Below are 23,601 nucleotides of genomic sequence, written 5' to 3' on the forward strand. Positions count from 1 at the left end.
CCATTAATTTTCTAATTTTTAACAAAGATGCACTGGCTCCAGCAGACAGGTTTTATAACCCACCAGAAGGATAGTGTCCAGTGCGCACAGCTCCACTGTCCTTAGATAATCGCAGGTGATGTGGAGAGACCCAGAAAGTGGTGAATGGAAGGGACCAGATAGGTTAACTGCCTGGGGGAGAGGGTTTGCCTGTATTTCTTCAGATGGAGAAGGAATCAGATGGGTGCCAACAAGTCATATTCACCTTGTCCATTGGAGAGAGACAGAAAAAGAGAAAGACCTCAAGACAAAGGAGAAAATCTAAGAAACATCTGACACTGAAAGAGCATGGCTAATAAGAAGACTGTTAAAGAACTTTAAAACCAGCAGGAATCATTGGATTTCCTAATACAAGATGAGACTAATGGACAATGGACTTATGGACATTTATAAATCTCAATTTATGATTATTTGATCATGTTATTTGTTACATACTTCTAGTATGTATTATGTTACTATGTATTTATGTAATCTATGTAATTATGTGTAATGCCTCCCATATTGATGGATTTATGTTTCAAGGTCATGATCACCCTATGTTCTAAATCAAAAGAAAGGGGGAGATGTTAGGTTCTTACTAAGTGCTAAGTTGGTACTTAACAATTCTCTAGTTCCGGCCTTCACTGGGAGTTTTATCCCTTTGAACTTCTGGGGAGGAGCCTGCATGCTTAGGAGGAGCAAGTTCATTGGTTGAAGTATTTTTCCCAGAAGCCCTTGCATTATCCCACACCCATTCTCTGGGAGGATAAAAGAGGGTGGGGGGATCTAGAGAGAGACAGAGAGGGAGGGAGGGAGAGAAGAAGGGAGGGAGGGAGGGAAGGAGCGGAGGTCCGGCCGGAGGGAGGGAGGGAAGGGAAGGAGAGAGAGGGGGAGGGAGGGACAGAGAGAGAGAGGGAGGGAGGGACAGAGAGAGAGAGAGAGAGAGAGAGAGAGAGAGAGAGAGAGAGAGAGAGAGAGAGAGAGAGAGAGAGAGAGAGAGCTCTCTATGCTAGGTCAGAGTTGGCAGCAGATCTACAGGCCAAGAGATTAAGTTGAGACAACAGATCTCCTCCCAGAGATTGATTGGCGGTCTCTGGAGACAACAGAACTTTACAGAAGGGAATTTATAAATTATTTGACCCAACTTCCCAATGCATAGAAGAAGAAGTTGCAGTTCATTGTTTGTCCAATATCACGGAGCTAGAAATTAATAGAATCTAGATTCAAATATAGTTTGTTCTGACTCTAAAGCAGTGTCCTTTTATATTTCACATTTTGTCTCCCATAATTTTATCATCACTGAAGAGGTTATCTTGGAATATTGAGTATAGGAGAAAAGTTCATCTAACCATCCTCTAGTGAAGAGGGTACCCTGAGAACCTTATTATGAGCAGTCCATCAGCCTTCTCTTCTGATCAATCCATCAATATACATTATTTAAACAACTTATTATATACTGAGGTAGATGGCATAGTGGATAGAGGGCTACATATGGAATCAAGAAGGCTTATCTTCCTGAGTTCAAATCTGGCTTCAGACACTAATTATGTAACTGAATAAATCACTTCACCCAAAGGGATCACAAAGAATTCAATATGATTGAAACAACTGAACAATATCAGAAGACTATATACTGAGCATTATGTTTCTAATTCATTATCATTGATTATCTGTTAACTTCTATATTGTGAAAGTGATAATTAATTTCTTAGAATGCAACCCACAGAATATCAACTCCTTGAGAGTGGGGGTTGTTACTGTTTTTTTTAACCTTGGTCTCCGCTGCCTGCCACATAAAATTTTTTTTAATAAATGCTTATTGGTTGCTTGATTGACTCATCAAAAAAAGGAATCGCAGTAGGGGAAAAAACTCTCTTTGGAACTCTTTCTTGTGTAACTCATATTTTCTAAATTTAGAGGGGAGTCTTTCGCCATCTTTGGGGACTTGGTTTAAGTCTCATTAGAAGTCTAGCATTGATTGCTCAGCCATAAGACTGAGTAAAGACTAGGATTCTATTTTTGGTTGATTCTAATTTTTGTCAGGGATCTTAAGAAACTAGGGGTCATAATTTATAAAATAAGAAGCCTCAATAAATGGTGGAGGGAGCTAGTTTCAGATACTGGTTGTCAGAGAGAAATCAGGTGTTTAAAACCAGGTGAATCAAGGTGGAAAAAGAACAAATCCCTGGATAGAGGTTGAATAGCCAGATTCAGGTCCTACAAGAATAGTAAAGCTCAGAAAGAGCTTTACTATATCATAGAATCAGACTTAGAGGTCATCAAATCCAATCATTTTATATTATAGATGAGGAAAGTGAGACCTCAAAATATTCAAGGCTACCCAGAAGATAAGTGTCAGAGGCAGGATTTGAAACTAGACCATCTGAACAAGATGCTCTTTTTTATGCCTGCTGCTCAGGGTCCTTTTCACAGGAGTGGAGATCAAACTCAACCAGAGAAGGGCTCTCGGCTGAATCTGAATCTCAAAGGCACATCACTGCTCAGAGCCCTCTGTGTATCCTAGAGGAGAAAAGGTCTCTATTATGGCCCCTCATGAAGACTTCTGACACATGAATGAACTCCTCATTGGCTCTCTCCAAAGGTCAGAAGCCACAGCCACATAGAGCAAATACAGAGAGGAATATTAAGGAGCAGCAGACTACTGCCTCAAATACTAGTAGTTGTAGCAAGGGTAACAGACTCATTAGAGCCAGGGATCATAGAATACTAACAACAAAAACAACATTAAATAATACCTACTATGTGTCAGGTACTGTGATAAGCCCTTTACAACTAATTATCTTATTTGATCCTCACAACAACCCTGAGAGCTATGTGTTGTTATTATCCACATTTTATAGTTAACAGAGGTTAAGTGACTCACACAGGATCATACAGCTAATACATGTATGCATCCTAATTGGAATTCAGGAATTCTTAAATATAGGCTCAGTGCTTTATCTACTACACCATCTAGCTGCTGAAAGGGACCTTTTAAAGACTATCAAATCCAACTCTCTCATTGTACAGAGGAAGAAGGAAAACCCAAAGAGATTAAGTGACTTTTCTATAGTCACTCAGTTGTAAGTAGAAGAGCCAGGATCCCCTTTGCACTGTACCAAAAAGCCACCAGGAGACCAGATACAACATGTCAGTAGCAAAAAAAAAAAAAAAAAAAAAAAAACCTTGACAATTAAGCTGGCTTGTTATCTTAGGATCCAGAGCCTCACTGTATATATTATTATTCCCAGCAGGAACAGCCCAGATCCTGCCACAACATCTATGTTAATCAGTAAACTTAGCAACATCTATTAAGCACTTAGTATGTGCCAGGCAAGATACTAAGTGTCATCTTGGTTCAATACAAAGAAAGACAAAAACTGTCCAAGCTCTCAGTGAGCTCACGTTCTAACAGAGGAGATATGCACAAATATCTGGGGACATAGAAGTCAGAGTGAATAGAAGGCAATATGGAAAGAGAAAGAGCAGGGCAGAGGACCAATTTCTGTGAGTTTAGTAATCCAAGGTACCAAGACAGGATTGGCTGTTTTTTTATTTAATCTGAAGAGTTGTCAGTTAATGTTTGCTATCATTTGGGTCTTAAGAATGTAAGTGAATAGTGAGCAAAATTTCATTGCATGGATAAAACCTTAACTTTGTGATTTTTCCTTTAAAAAACACATGCTTTTAATATATACTAGTTTGGGCAGTGTCTTAATCTCTCTAAGACACTCTGTCTATAAGACTATGAGTAATGGAGAAAATGCCATCCTGCATTGGTAGAAGAATCTCCTCATTCAGAAGTTCTCTATGAAATCATAGTCCAGTCCCTATCCTTTAAAATTAGAAAGCATTTTAACATTCTTCATCTATCTAAGATCACAACAATTCTATAAGACAGCATAGGGCCAAGGGAAGAGGGAGGAATCCATATCTGTAATTTCATTCATGTAGAAGATGCTGATTGAAGAACTCTTATATATACAGATTGTAGCTGTATGGCACAGTGGGTAGAATATCAGCCCTGCAGTCAGGAGAAACTGAGTTCGAATCCATCCTCAGACATATATCAATTGTATGATCCTGGTCAAGTCATTTAACCTTACTTGCCTCAGTTTCCTCATCTGTAAAGTGATCTGGAGATAGAAATGACAAACTAAGCCCGTATCTTTGTCAAGAAAATTCCAAGTGGGGTTATGGAGAGTTGGACATGACTAAAAACTCAACAACAATAACTTAAGATCAATTATATAATGAAACCTTAGAAAGTTGCATGGGGACAATGAGATAAGATTTAGTGTCTTGCTCAGGTTTACACAGCCAGTGTGTGTCAGGAGAAGGACTAGAACCCAGTTATTATTCCCATTTCTCAGGTGAGAACACTGAACCCCAGAGGGGTCAATGGCTTGCCATTGGTCACAAGATAGTAAGTATGAGAGTCAGAATTCAAATTTAAGTCTAACCACGTCTAACACTTGTGGCACACTGTCTTTGACCAGCAGGCAGTGTCCCCTGCATTTGTGCTCTCAGGAGAGGAGGTCATGGGTGTAATGAGGCTGTAAAGATATTTTATGGACTCTCATTTTCCCTGTTTTTATGAGGATACTTTTATTGGGCATTTTTCTACATTGTTCTTGAACAAGCACGTTTGAAATGGAATGGAACATTAAAGCTTTTAAGGCATCTTAGGGAGGTTGTCCAGTGCAATCCTTTCTTTTATAGGTGAGGAAATGAAGGCTTGGCATGATTAAATGAAATGGTTTCCCAAGGTCACACTATTAATTGATGGAAGATCTAGGAGTAGAAAATTGACCTGACTTACTTCTTGCTTCTTATGCTGTACCATGATGTCACTTTAAGAGGCGCTTTCTCAGTGAACACAAGCTGACTAGTTATTATTTTATTATTCAGGAATTCTAACCCCTCTTTTCCCTCTCTTTAATTATCTCTAACAAGATAAAAAGGGCAGTGAGATGGTGCTGGGGGTAGAGTGCTGGACCTAATGTCAAAAAGATTCATCTTCTTGAATTCAAATTTGAGCTAGCTAACTAGCTGTGTGACCTTGGACAAGTTACCTAACCCTGTTTATGCCAGTTTCCTCATCTATGAAATGAGCTAGGGAAGGAAATGATTAACCATTGCAATATTTTTGTCAGGAAAATTCCATATGTAATGATGAAGAGTTGGATGTGACTGAAACAACTGAATAGCAACAACATCTCTGATGAAAAAAATATTTCCCAGATGAATTTCTTGATGGTGGTAGTATTATTTCAAGTATCCTTGGCAAATATTCTGAATAGAATAACATTGCTTATATTGATACAAACTGAATGTCCTTAATGTTGCGTAAATTACTCATTGTACCATATTTTCCAGAAAGAGAAGATAATGGACTTCTGAGCCAGAAGGAACTTTAGATACCATTCAGTTCATTTTGTAGCTTAGTAGACTGAAAAAGTGAAGTCATTTGTCCAAATACAGACACCTACTTAGTGGCAGGGCTGAGACTAAAACCATGTTATGAAGTGCACATTGCAATTTTCTCTCTTCTTATTTTGAGATAGGAAGCTAACTAACACTTCATCAATCAGTCAATAAGTATTTTAACTGCCTAGTCTGTTGCTGGTTTCAGGACCAGTGACAGACACACAATGGAGAGGCTTTGCTTTTAAGGAGCAAAAGGGGGGAGCAGAAAACAAGTTGTTTACAGACAGACAGAAAAATATACTAAGTAAGGACAAAGAAAGGGATGGCAAAGGCAGGGCTGTTCACTCATCTGGGAGATCAGAGATCTCAGATGTCATTTTAGTTTTCATGACAGGAGAAAACTGAAATCTACAAAATTGTCCATGGTCATATACAAGTAGTTAGCTTTGCAATCTTTTCTTAAGATTTGAATCCAGATCACCTGGCTCCAATGGCAATGCATTTTGCACTGTACCCAAAAAGGCCTCATGTAAGAAAAAACACATGAGATGAAAATGCTTTTTGAAATACACTTCACCTATGAAAGACTTTGTGTGTGTGTGGGGGGGGATGTTGCCTCCATCTCTACCACCACAACTCTCAGTAACCTAAATTGTGTGCATGTATACAGCATACAAACACATGCATATGAACCACATGTGTTTATATGTATACATATGTGTGTATACACATATACACCTGTGAGTGTGTTCTATAGACATCTGTCCAAAGAGATAAAAAGAGAAATAGTTCCACAGAAGAATAAGCAAAGCCCAGATTGACAGTACAGCCTATGTGTGGTCTCTAAGGTAGTCTTGGATTTTTAATTGTTTGTTTTTGTTTTTTGTTTTTTATTTTTGTTTTTATTTTTGTTTTGTTTTGTTTTGTTTTGTTTTTTATCAGGCATCGAGTTAATCTGTGAGAAGGACATTGATCTCGCAGCCCAAGTACAAGAGCTCCTGGAGTTTCTCCACGAGAAGCAACATGAATTGGAGCTTAACGCAGACCAGACCCACAAGCGTTTGGAGCAATGCCTGCAGCTCCGACACCTCCAGGCTGAGGTCAAACAGGTCAGCCTGACCCTGGCATTTCTCTGCTCCTATGTTCCTGCTGAACTAGACAGATGGGAAGAGGGAGTGGGGTAGAAACCTGCTTTGTTCATATATATACATTCTATGTAAGGGCAGATTACAACAGATCCCACTGAGCAGATTTATTAGTAGCTTACTATTTGCTTTAGAAAGTGATTCCCATATAACTAAGGGGGAGGAGGAATAAAATGCAATTTTAAAAAAGGAAAAGAAAAAAAGAATAGGATTCTCCAGAATACTTTTCAAAAACTTGGCTTCTCGGGGCAACTAGGTGGTGCAGTGGATAGAGCACCAGCCCTGAATTCAGGAGGACTGGAGTTCAAATCTGGTCTCAGACACTTAACACTTCCTAGCTGTGTGACCTTGGGCAAGTCACTTAACCCCAGCCTCAGGGAAAAAACAAACAAACAAACAAACAAAAAAAAAAAAACAAAACTTGGCTTCTCTGGAACATTTGTTGGTTTAAAGATCCATAATTTGATTGGGCAGCTAGGTGGCACAATAATAGGGAACTAAGCCTGGAGTCAGGAAGACTTTCCTGGCCTCAGACACTTAATTATCTGTGTGACTCTGGGAAAGTCACTTAATCCTATTTGTCTCAGTTTCCTCATCTGGAAAAGGAGCTGGAGAAGGAAGCAGGTTTTTTTGCCAAGAAAACTTCAAATAGGTTCATGAAGAATCAGACACGACTGAAAGCACTCAATAACAAAAAACAGTTGTTCGATTGGTAAGGTCACCTGGAATGAAGCAGGAGGGGAGAATAGCACCAAGGACAGCGCCACTGAGTATTGACATGGAGTCTCATACTCTTACATGTACATTGAGATCTTAGTGACCATTGAATCTAACATCAATCTTTTTTTTCAGGTAAGGAAGCTAAGGGCCAGAGAGTTAGTGTGATATAGAGGAAAGAGAAAAGAAACTGAGTATAACTCTTAACTTAAACATTTATTTTTCACAATCCCAAGCAAGTAACTTCTTCATCCCTGAGCCTGTTTCTTCATCTGTAAAATGGGCTAATAATGCTTCCGTTATTGTCCTTGCAGAATTGTTGAGAGGAAAACTGAAAAATGTTAATGAGCTTATGTGATAGTTATGATCAAAACCAGCCAAAGGTCCCAAGTTCAACTTTTACTTATTCTCTGTGTAATCCAAACCTGTTTTCTCATTTCTAAAAGAAGTGAGTTAGACTAGACTAGATAAATACCTAATGTCCTTTCTTCTCTGAATCTGGGATACTGAAATTCTTCTCAGTAGGGATAGATCTGTGTATACCTACTGCCTTGGACTCTTGATTCCCTCCCTATTTGTCACTATATTAACACTACCTCAGACAAATACTGAGTGATTGATTGCAATTTAAGACTAAAAAGTTAGAAACCAATTCTTATCATCATTGAAGATGATTCAACTCAGGCACAATACAGGAATTCCCAAAAGACATATAGTAATTTTAAGCTCTAATATCCTTTTTAATAGTTTGCTTAAGGTATTAATACTAAATAATATTTGTCTCTGGCAGATATGTCCCACTTCCCTTGTTCTATTTGATTTCATCGAGTGAGGTAATGAACTTCCTCTGCACCCTTGATTTTCTCAAGTCTCATGTACCAGTCCATGCACCTAAAGCTGCCCTCTTTGTATCCAGTTCACCCCTACATCTGAGTGGGAGAAGTTGCTTTTTCTAGTTTAATTACTTCCTCTTTACTCTCTATTTTCAGGTTGCTGTTTTGCCAGGGAGAGTCTTCTTAGTAATAGGCACGAATTGTCCTTTCCTGCTCTCACCCGTGGAGCTTTCAGTCCAAGCCCACACATGTCTGCTGTGAATCTTTTGCTCATTTACAGAATATATGACGCATAGAGGTCCAGAGCAGAAACAGAGCAGTTTTGTTTTGAGTAGCTATTTTCTGTTTAATTGCATTAGAACTACAGAATTCTGGGGTCAAAAAGGACCTTGGAGGTTATCTAATTTGTTAGATTAATTATTAATGACTTAATGAATAATAAAGCACTTATTAAGCACTTACTACATATCAGAAACTGTGCCAAGTGGGAGGTTTACACATAACAAAAAAGACAGTTTTTGTCCCCAAGAAGCTAATATTAAAATAGAGAAGGCGACACACAAAAGGAGAACTAGAAAGGGCAGGATATGTTATTAGAATCCTGTGACCTGGGGACAGAATCAGAGTTAGGATGAGAGTGGCTATGAAATAAGGTTAGAGTGGAGGATCATGGTCTGGAAATGACCAGGAAATGATGTGAATACCTGGTTCTGGGCAAGATGTGGTGAAAGCACACCAAGGAAACAGAAGCAGAGTCCTTCACCAAAGACATGTTCTGATGCAAATGGAGTGCATGGTAGAAGGAAAAAAAGGATGGATTTCCTTGTGATTTCCTTGTATTTCCTTGTAATTCATGAATGGATCCTCAGATTCAGAAAATAAGTCCATTTGGATGAGGTCATGAATACTACTACCTCATAGATATCTCTACTCCAAAGAGAAAAATGTTCAAAACAAGGATGCTTGAAATCTGAATGTAAGGCCCCAGAATGAACCTCCTAGATTCTTCAGGTAATCAATCACTTCTCCACCTCTTCATTTTCAGTGTCTTACTGAGTCTCACAGAATACCACCCAAACAGAATGCATCTCTTTAGCTCTCTTTTGGCATATTGTAAGTACTTAAAAACTTTTTCGTTCACTTACTTGTCTCCTAGTTATGTAAAAGATGGCACTTGAGCTGAATATTGAAGGAAACAAAGGATTCTAAAAAATTGAGGCAAGGAGAAAGCCTTCTAGTCACAAGGAATAGCCAGTCTAAAGATAAGCAGAGTCATGTGTGGGAAACAGCAAGGAGGACCAGAGCAATAGTCACAGATAGCAAGAAACAGACCTATCTCTTAGAATGTTGGTTCCATAATGACAAATCTAGTGCTTTTCTGCTACAAAAATCATGATCAATGCTCTCTAACAGTGTACTACTCCAAGCAGCTAGGTGAGTAAAACACTGGGCCTAGAGTCAAAAAGACTCATTTTCCTGAATTCAAATCCAGCCTCAGATACTTCCTAGCTATGTGATCTGGGCCAATCCCTTAACCCTTCTTGCCTCAATTTCCCCACTTGTAAATGAGCAGGAGAGGGAAATGGTAAATCACTCCAGTATCTTTGCCAAATAAAGAATTGGACATTACTGAAATGACTGAATAATAACAAACAACAATGCACTTTAAGACTGCTGAAAAAGCTAGTCACCATGATTTGATGTGTTTCTCACCAGAGCTAAGGTTGAAGATTCTTTTTTTTTTCTTTTTTTTTTTTTACTTAATAATTTTTTATTATATATATATATATTTTATAATATTATCCCTTGTATTCATTTTTCCAAATTATCCCCCCCTCCATCTATTCCCTCCCCCCGATGACAGGCAATCCCATACATTTTACATGTGTTACAATATAGTCTAGGTACAATACATGTGTGTGAATATCATTTTCTTGTTGCACAATAAACATTAGAATCCGAAGGTACATGCAACCTGGCCAGACAGATATTAGTGCTAACAATTTACATTCACTTCCCAGTGTTTCTTCTCTGGGTGTAGCTACCTCTGTCCATCATTGATCAACTGGAAGTGAGTTGGTTTTTCTTTATGTTGAAGATTTCCAATTCCATCAGAATACATCCTCATACAGCATTGTTGCTGAAGTGTACAGCGATCTTCTGGTTCTGCTCATTTCACTCAGCATCAGTTGATGTAAGTCTCTCCAGGCCTCTCTGTATTCCTCCTGCTGGTCATTTCTTGCAGAGCAATAATATTCCATTAAGGTTGAAGATTCTTAAGAGAAACAACATGCCCCAGAAGAAGAAGGACTGGATCTGAAATCAAAGGACCTAGGGGAAAATCCAAACTCTGCTACTTACTACCTGAATGACTCTGGAAAAATTCTTTAACCTCACTGGGTTCCAATGTTCTAATCTAAAAAATGATGGGGTTGGACTTGGTAGACTCTATGGTCTTTCCTAGATCTCAATCTATGATTGTCAGCTCCTCTGGTTCAAAGTCCTTAAATTATCTCCTAAGACCTCTGGACCTATTTTTGTGAAAGATATAAGGCTGTAGCAGGGGACTTGTGTCATTATTAACCCTTAGACAGCTTCCTGGATCACCAACCCTACTTTCTAGATCACTTTAACATTTCCTTAAGTCACTTGAGCCCAAAATCACACAGTCATTATGTATTTGAGGTGAGATTTGAATTCAAGTCTTCCTAAGCACTTACTTTCTAGCCCCCACTTTTTTTTTCCTCCCTTCTATCTTCCATCTCCATATACTGCATCACAAAAGACTATTTTTAGGATTTATTTATTTTTAGAAAAGAAGAAAAAGTATACACAATTTCAAAATTAATATAACACATTATAATAATTAGGAGGACAAATATAAAAGAAAGCTGTCTAATTAAACTTCTATCTAGGTAACAACACAGTGGGTAGACTGCACAGAGTGCTATCAAACCTCACATACCTCCTAGTTATGAGTGAGGCTGAAGGCAAAACCCATGTTGTAAGCTCTTGTCAGCTTCTCTTTAACCCAAAGTGCTTGAAGATGATAGAGCTCTGATGCAAAACCATGCTCTCCATTTTCTCCATTTTAAGACATACTGAATATCTGAGTAATCTGATAGCACTAACAAGCCCATTCTAATTCTGAAAATTTATAACAATAATAATAACAATGGTGGTAAAACTTTGTTAATATAGCACTTTTAAATGTCAAAAAAGTTTTCACATAAGATCACAGATATAAAGCTGGAAGGAACTTCCACAGTCATATAATCCAACATCATTTTTATGGAGAAGCTGATGGAGGCCAGGATAAGGGATCTGATATGGGATTTGAATCTAGGTCCTCTGACTATAGTCAGCACTGTATCATTTATAGCATTCTGCCTATGACTTTATCTGATTCTTTGAATAATAGATACTAGCAAGATTCTTGTTTTTCAGATGAGGAAATCAAAGTATTGTATTATAAACTAGCTTGCTCCCATATAGGAGCAGAGCCAGGGCTAGAATCCAAGTTAATTTCATAAGCCTAAAGGTCTCTTGACCATGATTTGACATTTTAATTCGGGTACCAATCATGGCCTGGTTCTTCAGAAGAAAGATATGGGAGTTCTATCACAACCAAAATACAATATAGAATAAAAATTCTTCTTGACCTCAGCAGGAATTTTCTCAGGAGAATTAATACAAGAAAACTATTGTCTTAGTAAAGATCTGGATGTTTTGGGTATGTCAGAGAGATCTATAAGAGACCACTTGTGTTACTATTCTTTAGTCAACTCAAAATTATTCACATCAATGGAGAAGAACAGTGAATCCCCAAATAGCAGATAATATAAATGTTATTTCCCTCTGACTTTCACAGACTCTCATAGTTGGAAGTGTGTGGTATTATTATAACAACAACAGCTGATTTACCTTTCTAATTACATTCTTTTTTCCGGTCAATATTGAAATGGAGTTTGCTTTTTTTGAACATACATCCTTTAGGTGATTAGGGAAGAGTTGGCCCAGGAACCAATTTGTCATCCAGAGAAAACAGATAATCTGGGCATGACTAAGCAAGAGTTGCCTGGAACTAACAGACAGCCTGATTCTCCATCTCATAGACTGGATGTTAAAGAGAAGCCTGTTCTCTCAGAAAGCAAGAGTTTTCCTTCTCCATCCTGCCCCACCACTATCACCACTATGAGAGCAATAGAACAAAACAAGGCTTTTCTTTTTCCTCTTCCTTATCCCAAATGATGTGTAATTACACTGCTTGGAAGGAAAAAAATTGAGGGTGTCTGTCAGTACTCCTCAAAAAGCTTTAAAATTAAGCATCTCCAATGTGCAAATCCCTGGGAATGTCAAAATAAATGTGGCCTAAGTCTATCCTCAGAGATTTTCTAATCTAACAAGAAAAATCAGAACCGAGAGAGAGAGAGAGACAGAGACAAAGAGAGAAAGAGACAGAGACAGAGACAGAGAGAGACAGAGACAGAGAGAGAGAAAGAGAGACAGAGACAGAGAGAGAGACAGAGAGAGACAGAGAGAGAGACAGAGACAGAGAGAGAGAGAGAGAGAGAGACAGAGAGACAGAGAGAGACAGAGACAGAGAGAGAGAGAAGTGAGAGAGAGAGAGAAAGAGAGATCAGAGACAGAGAGAGAGAGAGACAGAGAGAGGAGAGAAAGACAGAGAGAGAAAAACTGGCACTATCCTTGCCAGGAAAATCCCAAGTGGGGTCACAAAGAGTTAGACATGAGTGAAACAACAACAAACTGTATGTATGTATGTGTACATATGATCATGTATGTATATATGGGTGTTTATATATGTATGTATATCCACATACATAATAAAGCTAGAATGAAAATAGGGCACAGGAAGAATCTGGACAAAATGGTATTGTAAGAAAATTTTAAGAAGAGATCATTTTCTGCTAAGAAGAATCAAAGGATGATAGAATTTAGAAGTAGAAGAGATATTAAAGACCCTTTAGCATGAACCCTCTAATTTTATAGATGAAGAATTTGCAGTGACTTGCCAGAATAATCCAGGTAGTAAGTATTACAACCATTATGGAGGAACCAGCACTTGACATAGGCCTAGAAGGAAAAGGGATTTCAATGGAAGTAAAGGGAATGGCCTGTGTGACTATAAGGAAAAGGGGAGGCCTTGACAGAAGACCTGACATATGGAGCATGTAAATAATGATTGCTCACATTTGGATGATGCTTCCTAATCTAAGAGTTACTTTTCTTGAAACAATGCTGAGATAGGTAATGAAAATATTACTGATATTTAATAAATTTTATAAATATTAACATTGATAAATATTAATAAATTAAATAAACAAGTATAAGTATAACAATAACATATTTACTGATGTTGAGATTAAGATTCAGAGAGTTGAAGTGACATAGGTTATTGAAGTGTTGGATGAAGAAATAGAATCCAGGTCTTTTTATTCCTTATTATTCCAGAGCAGCCCTCTACTTTTATAATGAAGAAAAATCTTGGGAAAGGAGATTGAAAAGGCAAAACAGAGCCAAACTAAGGAGGAATGGTTAGGTGGAATGAGGTATAAATACCCACACACAACAGAGAACCCTGTAGGCATTTGATCAAGGGAATGATATGATCAGAGTAGAACATAAAGAGGATTATTTTGATCTACATGTAAAGGAAGGATGGATTGAAGGAGGAAAAAAGCAAAGGAAGAGAGACCTATAATAATTAGTGGCTAACATTTATGTTTTATCTTCTTTTATGCTCATAACAACCCTAGTAATTAGGAGCTATCATTATCTGTGATTTATAAGTGGCAAACAAAGATTAAATGACATATCCAAGATCATATAGCTATTAAATGTTTGAGGCAGAATTGGGATTTAGTTCTTCTTGACTCTAAGTACATTGCTCTATCCATTGTATCTGCCACCTGCCACCATTTAGAAAGCTAACACAATAAAATTCACACAAGAAGTTCTGAGGACCTTGGTAAGAGTGGTAGCAATATGAATGAAGCAGGAGGGATGCATGTGAGAGAGATGGAGGCAAAACGTGTTGAACTTGACAACTGATTAGATGTGGAATAATTATTGGAGGAGTTGAGAATTAAAGATGTCTTGAGGGTTTGGAGCATAGATGACTAGGGTAAATAGAAGAAGGTAGGTTGGGGGGTGATTTTAGTTTAGAATATATTGAATTTGAGTGGTTAGTGGGATGTTCATTTGAAGATTCCAACAAATAGTTGAAAGTTGAGTTCAAAGATGAGATCAAAACTAGAATTGTAGAAATGAGAGACATTCATACCAGGATGATGATCAAAGCCTTGAGTGCAAAGGAGATCATCAAAGAAGTGGGACTAAGTTTAAATACTTATCTAAAGAAGTAAGGCTAAGGCAAAGTCTTAGAAGACTCTGCAAAAAAATTATAATTTTGCTTTCCACATTTCAGGGCTTAGGAGCACTGTACCCCCATGATTTGGAAATTCCACATAAATGTTTTTGACTATCCCTTCATATCAGAAAAGAATTCTTTTTTTTTTCTTTTTCTTTTATGAGATATTTACAATACCTTGCTGTTAAATTTGGATTGAGTCATAGACTCTGTGTCATCTCTGGCTTCCACAAAACTCTCCAAAAATTCTCATTTAATTTCTTATTCTAATCCATTATGTATCAAAACCACAATGGGGAAAGTCACAGTGTGGAAGGGATATCTATATGTGTGCGTGTGTATTTGTGTACTTATGTACATACATTACATATACTCACGTATATGGGAGGGGACTGATTCTCCTTTTTGACTAGAAGTCCCTCAAGGGTAGAATTTCGGTCCATATTTATCTTTTCAATATTGTTTATAATATGGCTGGGTAGTACTAGATGACCCCTGAGTTCCCTTCTAAAACCATTTCTATGGTCTCTAACCTACCTCACACATTGCTAGAGGTAGGAGAACAGGAAACCAGAGAAAAAAATCATCAAAGAGGTAGGAAGAGAACAAGGAAAGAGAAGTATCACAGAAGCCAAAGAAAGAGCAAATGTGAGATCATCAACAGTGGCAAATCCTTTAGAGGAGTTCAGAAGAACTTTAAAAATAGGATTATGATTGTTTTTCAAAATTCTTAAGAAAATTTATTAAAATTTAAGCAGAGAAGAAATAAAATGGAAATATAAGAAATGTGGCTTAGTTAAAAAAAAAAAAAAAGGAAACTCACAAAGGTGTTCACTAAAAACCACTACTGTTTAAAATGGCTTGGTAGCAAGTGCTACTATGTCCCAGTCCAGGAATTAATTTTCCCTGTCAGGATAGAGTTCTTTACTTCAGTGATGGGTTTCCCCTAGTTACACAGATGGGGCTGGCATTTGATGTAAGTTGGTGAAGCAAGAAATATTGATCTAGGAACTGTTGACATATAGGCTGAGAGAGCTAATTGAGAAGTCAGTATTGATCAGTGGGACTGTTTAAATACTCATGCCTAAGTCACTCTCTCTTTCACTCTTTCTCTCTCTCTCTTTCTACTTCTGTCTATTTCTGTCTCTGTCTCTCTCTCCCCTCTTTCCTTCTCTCTGTCTCTCTCTATTTCTATATCTCTCCCTCCCTCCTTCCTCCTTGCTTCCTTCCCTCCCTATCTCCCTCTCTCCTTCCCTCCCTCTGTCTCTGTGTTTCTTTCTATCTCTCTCTTTTCTCTTCCCTCCCTCTCTCTGTCTTTTCCTCTATCTCTGTTTCTGTCTCCCTCTCCCTCCTTTCCCATTTCTTTCTCCTTCCCTCCCTCCCTGCTTTCTTCTCTCTCCCCCTCCCTCCCTGCTTTCTTCTCTCTCCCTCTCCCTCTCCCATTTCCCTCTCCCATTTCCCTCTCCCATTTTCCTCTCCCTCTCCCTCTTCCTCTCCCATTTCCCTCTCCCTCTCCCTCTCCCTCTCCCATTTCCCTCTCCCTTTTCCTCTCCCTCTCCCATTTCCCTCTCCCTCTTCCTCTCCCATTTCCCTCTCCTATTTCCCTCTCCCTCTTCCTCTCCCATTTCCCTCTCCCATTTCCCTCTCCCTCTTCCTCTCCCATTTCCCTCTCCCATTTCCCTCTCCCTCTTCCTCTCCCATTTCCCTCTCCCATTTCCCTCTCCCTCTTCCTCTCCCATTTCCCTCTCCCATTTCCCTCTCCCTCTCCCTCTCCCATTTCCCTCTCCCATTTCCCTCTCCCATTTCCCTCTCCCTCTCCCTCTCCCATTTCCCCTCTCATTTCCCTCTCCCTCTCCCTCTCCCATTTCCCTCTCCCATTTCCCTCTCCTTCTCCCTCTCCCATTTCCTTCTCCCTCTCCTTCTCCCTCTCCCATTTCCCTCTCCCATTAGCCTCTCCTATTTCCCTCTCCCATTTCCCTCTCCCATTTCCCTCTCCCATTTCCCTCTCCTATTTCCCTCTCCCATTTCCCTCTCCCATTTCCCTCTCCCTCTCCCTCTCCCATTTCCTTCTCCCTCTCCTTCTCCCTCTCCCATTTCCCTCTCCCTCTCCCTCTCCCATTTCCCTCTCCCATTTCCCTCTCCCTCTCCCTCTCCCATTTCCCTCTCCCATTTCCCTCTCCCTCTCCCTCTCCCATTTCCTTCTCCCTCTCCTTCTCCCTCTCCCATTTCCCTCTCCCATTTCCCTCTCCTATTTCCCTCTCCCATTTCCCTCTCCCATTTCCCTCTCCTATTTCCCTCTCCCATTTCTCTCTCCCTCTTCCTCTCCCTCTCCTTGTCCCTCTCCCTCTCCTTCTCCCTCTTCCTTTCCCTTTCCCTTTCCCTCTCTCTCCGTCTTTGTGTCTGTCTCTCTTTCTGTCTGTCTGTCTGTCTCTCTGTTTCTACTTCTATTTTTGTCTCTCTTAACTTAATGTCATTTTAAAAATTCCTCCAGGGGCAGCTAGGTGGCGCAGTGGATAGAGCACCAGCCCTGAAGTCAGGACCTGAGTTAAAATTTGACTTCTGATACCTAACACTAGCTGTGTGGCCTTGGGCAAGTCACTTAATCCCAATTGCCTCCACAAAAATAAACAAACAAACAAAAAACCTCCAATTGAAAGCTCATTAACAGAAGGCAGAGAGATAAGATAAATAGTAATCAATTAAGAGTGTTGAGATTTTTTTTATTTTTGTTTTTTTCTAACTCCACTGACACAGCTTGGGGCTAACTTCTTTTCCCAGAATAATATTATTTTAGTATTGTTTTACATCAGAACTTTTAGAGTGAGTTATAACCTACAGGGATATTTTTCTTATGTTAATTTATTTGCTCTAGACATGTGATTTCATCCATATAAGGAACTCCTGTTTGTGTAAAGATTCTCCCCACTGATATAGAATGGCAACTTCTTTGTGACTTACTATTGTTCAGTTATTTAAATCATGCCTGAATTTTGAATACATTTCATATTTTGTTGGCAAAAACACTGGAGTGGTTTGCTATTTCCTTCTCTAGCTCATTTTGCAGATGAGGAAACTGAGGCAAACAGCATTTAAATGACTTTCCCAAGGTCACACAGCTAAGAAGTGTTTGAGGCTGGATTTGAACTCATAGAGAAGAATCTTCTGACTTCAGGGCTGATATACCATCCATTATATTATACCAACTAGCTTCCCTGGTAAAAGTAAACTATCCTAATTACTTTTCCCAGCCTATTTTGATCACTTTGCCAAGGATCCCCACTTAGGTAGAGGTACTAATACCTATATGGCTTCCTCAACAAGCATGTGGCCAAAACTATATGAATGGGTGGAAAAATATCAGTTGAGTTTCTGTGTGCTTGAGTAGAAGGTCATAAAGTGAGGGAGAAATAACTCAAATTGTATTTGTAAGATGATGAACAGAGCTTTCAATTACATCCCAGGAAAGGAGTGATTATAGGCTGCTTCCTGAAGATACTGACCCAATATGTCACTGCAGACTAAAGGCCAGTTAAATGCTGGGCTCTGTCTTCAGGAAGGTCATCAGAAACAGTAGGAACATTATCCCACTTGGTTACAAAACCCAGATCACGTCAGCACCAGGCATGGACTGTGAATCTTTCTACTTGTTACATGTCATAAAAAGCATAACACTTGGATAAGGTCCAGAGATGGGATGCTAAAATAAAAAAAAGAGGTCTTTGCCATCAGAAAAGGAAAGGTCAAAGCTAAGTATAAAATCACAAAGAGGAAGAGAGAGGAGGAACATGTATTTGCTCATCAGATCCTATAATATTGAAGGCAGCTCAATACATCACAAGGAGTACAAGATTTGGAGTTTGAGAGACAGGGATACAAATTTTGTATCTCCCTTGTCTATTAAGTTAATAAACATTTATTTAGAATCTACTGTGTGCCATCCACTGTGCTAAGCACTAGAAATACAAAATAAAGAAATATGTTGTACTCTGTCCTCTGGGAGATCTCAGTCTAATGGAAGAGGCAACATGAAGACAACTATGTACAAACAAACTATAGACAGGTTAAGTTAAAGAAGATGGCACTGGAATTGAAAGAGACTAGAAAGCTTTCTTTTTTTTATTTATAATTATAAATTTTTTGACAGTATATATGTATGAGTAATTTTTTTTATAACATAATCCCTTGTATTCATTTTTCCAGATTTTCCCCTCCCTCCCTCTACTCCCTTCCCTAGATGACGGGCAATCCCATACATTTTACATATGTTACAATATAACCCAGATACAATATATGTGTGTAAATCCAATTTTCTTGTTGCACGTTAAGTATTGGATTCCGAAGGTATAAGTAACCTGGGTAGATAGACAGTAGTGCTAATATTTTACATTCAATTCATAGTGTTCCTTCTCTGGGTGTAGTTGTTTCTGTCCATTATTGATCAGCTGGAAGTGAGTTGGAGCTCTCTATCCACTTCCATCAGAATACGTCCTCATACAGTATTGTTGTTGAAGTGTACAGCGATCTTCTGGTTCTGCTCATTTCACTCAGCATCAGTTCATGCAAGTCTCTCCAAACCTTTCTGAATTCCTCCTGCTGGTCATTTCTTACAGAACAATAATATTCCATAGCCTTCATATACCATAATTTACCCAACCATTCTTCAATTGATGGACATCCATTCATCTCCCAGTTTCTAGCCACTATAAAAAGAGCTGCTACAAGCATTTTGGCACATACAGGTCCCTTTCCCATCTTTAGTATTTCTTTGGGAGATAAGCCCAGTAGTAGCACTGCTGGATCAAAGGGTATGCACAGTTTGATAACTTTTTGGGCATAGTTCCAGATTGCTCTCCAAAATGGCCGGATTCTTTCACAGCTCCACCAATAATGTATCAGTGTCCCAGTTTTCCCACATCCCCTCCAACATTCATCATTATTTGTTCCTGTCATCTAAGCCAATCTGACAGGTGTGTAGTGGTATCTCAGAGTTGTCTTAATTTGCATTTCTCTGATCAGTAGTGATTTGGAACACTTTCATATGAGTGGATATAGTTTCAATTTCATTATCTGAGAATTGTCTGTTCATATCCTTTGACCATTTATCAATTGGAGAATGGTTTGATTTCTTATAAATTAGGATCAATTCTTTATATATTTTGGAAATGAGACCTTTATCAGAACCTTTAACTGTAAAAATATTTTCCCAATTTGTTCCTTTTTTTTTTTTTTTTGAATCTCCTCCTCTGTTAATGTAGGAAGCCTATATTTTTGGAGGTAGTCATCCATTTCACTTAAGTTATCAAATTTATTGGCATAAAGTTGGGCAAAGTAACTCATTATTTCTCTAATTTCCTCTTCATTGGTAGAAAGATCCCCCTTTTCATTTGTAAGACTAATAATTTGATTTTCCTCTTTCCTTTTTCTGATCAGATTTACCAAAGGTTTATCTATTTTATTGACTTTTTCATAAAACCAACTCTTGATTTTATTTATTAATTCAATAGTTTTTTTAGTTCAATAATTATTTAATAATTTAATAATTAATTCAATAGTTTTTTTACTTTTAATATTATTGATTTCTCCTTTTAATTTTAGTATTTCAAGTTTAGTTTTTGGTTGGAGGGTTTTAATTTGGTCTTTTTCTAGCTTTTTAAGTTGCAGCCCCAATTCATTAATCTTCTCTTTCTCTATTTTGTTCAAATAAGCCTCTAAAGATATAAAATTTCCCCTTATTACCATTTTAGCTGCATCGTACAAATTTTGGTATGATGTCTCATCACTGTCATTATCTTGGGTGAAATTATTAATTGTTTCTATAATTTGCTGTTTCACCCAGTCATTCTTTAAGATGATATTATTCAGTTTCCAATTATTTTTTGGTCTATTTACCCCTAACTTCTTATTGAATGTAGTTTTTATTGCATTGTGATCTGTGAAGAGGCATTTAGTATTTCTGCCTTCCTGCATTTAAATTTGAGATCTTTATGTCCTAATATATGGTCAATTTTTGTATAGGTTCCATGAACTGCTGAGAAGAAAGTATACTCCTTTCTATCACCATTCAGTTTTCTCCAAAGGTCTATCATACCTAGTTTTTCTAACGTTCTATTATCTTTTTAATTTCTTTCTTATTTGTTTTATGGTTTGATTTGTCTAATTCTGAGAGTGCAAGATTGAGATCTCCCACTATTATAGTTTTGCTGTCTATTTCTTCTTGCAACTCTCTTAACTTTTCCTTTAGGAAGTTAGATGCTATACCACGTGGTGCATATATGTTTAGTATTGATATGGCTTCATTGTCTATGCTACCTTTTAGCAGGATATGGTTTCCTTCCTTATCTCTTTTAATTAGATCAATTTCTGCTTTTGCTTGATCTGAGATAAGGATGGCAACCCCTGCTTTTTTGGCTTTACCTGAAGCATAATAGATTCTGCTCCAACCTTTTACCTTTACTCTGTATGTATCTCCCTGCTTTAAGTGTGTTTCCTGTAAACAACATATTGTAGGGTTCTGACTTTTGATCCAGTCTGCTATCCTCCTCTGTTTAATGGGAGAGTTCATCCCATTCACATTTACAGTTAAAATTACTAATTCTGTATTTCCTGCCATCATATTATCCCTGGATTATGCTTTTTTTCCCCTTGACCCCCCTGAACCCCTTCCCCAATATTTAATTTATAAACCCCACTTGTGATGCACAGCCCTCCCTTTTTAGTATCCTTCCCCCCTCCTTTTAAGTCCCTTCCCCTTTCTTGTACCCTTCCCTTATTCCCCTTTTCCTTTTCCCTTTTCCTCTCCCCCCCTTTTATTGAGGTGAGAGAGGATTCTCTGAAAAACAAATATGTCAATTATTTACTCTTTGAGGCTACTCTGATGAGAGTAAGATTCACACAATGTTTTTCCCCCTCTCTAAATTCCCTCAGATGTGGTAGATTTTCTGTCTTCCTGGGATATAGTTTCCCTCTTTTTATCTCTCCTTCCTACTAAGAAGCTTTCTTTCAGAAGATGGCATGAAGCTTGGATGAAGCTAGAAAAGCCTGGAGTCAGGAAAAATTTTCCTCCTGAGCTCAAATCTGACCTTCAGTACTAGCTGTGTGACCCTGGATAAGCCAGTTTCCTCAACTGTAAAATGAGCTAGAGAAGGAAATGGCAAACCACTCCAGTATTTCTGCCACAAAAACTCTAAAAAGAGTGGAAAAAATTGGAGAAGACTGGAATGACTGAATAATGTGCCAGGCCCTGTGCTTAACTCTGGAGATAAAATGTCAACTTCCTCCCACTTCTCTCGCCAAACCATTTCTTGCTCTGGAAGTGCTTACATTCTAATGAAGGAAGCAACAAATCTATAAATAAATACATACAAATCAAAAGTAGGTGGAAGATGACTTTAACCTTACTCTGTAATCTTACTTTGTATTGTTGGAGTCATTGTAAATGTTGATTTTCCTGTTTCTGCTTACTACACTCTATATCAATTCATGAAAAATCATAAAAGCACAAGTATAGCATTCACAAGCAAATGGTTCTAGGGGTATTGAGTATCAGCATGCCCACATGACACAATACTGTTCTTAGGAAGCACCTTGTTCAAGTTCCTTCTCCCAATCATCTCTGCCTATATGACGAGTTCCATTCTTGGAATCCTTCGGAAATATATTTTCTTTTTCATGTGTTTCTACACTTAATTCCTCTGAGTTTTGTCTGAGACCCTTTGTTGACTAACGAAGCATCTATTCCAAAAGACTTGATTCCCAGACAGAGCCAGAACTAGGAACAGGTAACCAATGCTTTGCCCTTGAACATAAAAAATATAAGGGTCCAAAAAAATCAACATATGTATTACAACAGTAACTAAGTCCTTCTGCTCATTGTGTCTCAATTTTTTAAAAAATTGACATCTTTTGTTTGTACTTATGTTTTCTTATATCACCTATATTTCCCAATATAATCTTCTCCCCTCCCCTTCTAGAGAACCATCCCTTGTAGTAAATAATAAAAAGGAGGGGGAAAAGTTCAGCAAAAGTAACCAATATATCACCCAACTCCGACATCCCATATCATGTTAGGTAGTTATAGTCATTCTTCTCCTGACCCCAACAGGGTCTGAAAAGAAAGGAATTGCATTCTCATATCTCTTCTTGGGATCAAATATGGCTACTATAATTTCAAAGCCTTCAATTCTGATTGTTTTGTTTATGTTCTTTCCATTTTTTGTTGTTGTAGTCATTCTGTATGTTATTTTTCTGGTTCTACATACCACACTTTGCACCAATTCATAAAAACAAAATCATCCCATATGTATTTATTTATTTATCATATTCATTGTTTCTTAGAGACAAGTTATATTTCCTTAGATTCATGTACCATATATTATTCATTAGTTCCCCAATTGATAAGACATCCCTTAGTTTCTTTTTATGAGTTTCATAAAATGAGTTTGTTAGATTAAACAGTTTAACAGGCTGATTCCATCTGTATACCTCTGATCTTATGAATTCTTGTCATTCAGTCTTTTGAGTTATGTCCAACTCTTCATGATCCTATTTGGGATTTTCTTGGCAAAGATACTGAAGTGTTTCGCCATATCCTACTCCAACTCATTTTATAGATGAAGAAACTGATTAAGAGACTTATCCAGGGTCACCCAGTTGGTTTCCAAGGCCAGTTTTTAGTGAGATGATTTATCCTTTGAAGTATGAAAAAAGCAGAATCTTAAAGCTAAGGAACTTAGAAATAATAGCATATAACCAAGTCACTTGCCCAAAGTCACATAGGTAGTTAAGTGTCTGAGGCAAGATCCAAACAGGTCTTCTTGATTCTGAATGCAAATCTATCCATTATAATATGTTACTTCCTGAATTCTTTAGTTTCTTAATGAGAGCAGTTGGAAAATGGGAACAATCAAGGATATGGGATGATATAGGGAGATATAGAGATTTGAGTCTAGTTTTTCTCATTCTGCCACTCTATATCTTTTTAAAATAAATGTTTTTAAGAGATTTAATAAATGTGTCGCTGTAAATCTTACTCTGAATGAGAAAACTGATAAACGGAAACAATCCCACA

At 38.0% G+C, this 23,601-nt stretch overlaps 1 protein-coding gene and 1 long non-coding RNA gene across 12 annotated transcripts in view; one reads left to right on the forward strand and one right to left on the reverse strand.

Moving 5' to 3' along the window:
* Positions 1 to 23,601, forward strand: part of KALRN (kalirin RhoGEF kinase) — a 934,437-nt gene that overhangs the window by 554,582 nt on the left and 356,254 nt on the right. For all 11 annotated transcript variants that reach the window (XM_074301431.1, XM_074301444.1, XM_074301430.1 and 8 more), the window contains exon 15: positions 6,391 to 6,557. In XM_074301431.1, the coding sequence (XP_074157532.1) occupies positions 6,391 to 6,557 (167 nt within the window). The remainder of the gene's footprint in view (positions 1 to 6,390; positions 6,558 to 23,601) is intronic.
* LOC141561600 (uncharacterized) overlaps positions 1 to 23,601 on the reverse strand; it is a 67,978-nt gene that overhangs the window by 23,750 nt on the left and 20,627 nt on the right. The window lies entirely within an intron of this gene.

The sequence above is a fragment of the Sminthopsis crassicaudata genome, chromosome 3 (genome assembly GCF_048593235.1).
Source record: "Sminthopsis crassicaudata isolate SCR6 chromosome 3, ASM4859323v1, whole genome shotgun sequence".
Classification (NCBI taxonomy): Eukaryota; Metazoa; Chordata; class Mammalia; order Dasyuromorphia; family Dasyuridae; genus Sminthopsis; species Sminthopsis crassicaudata.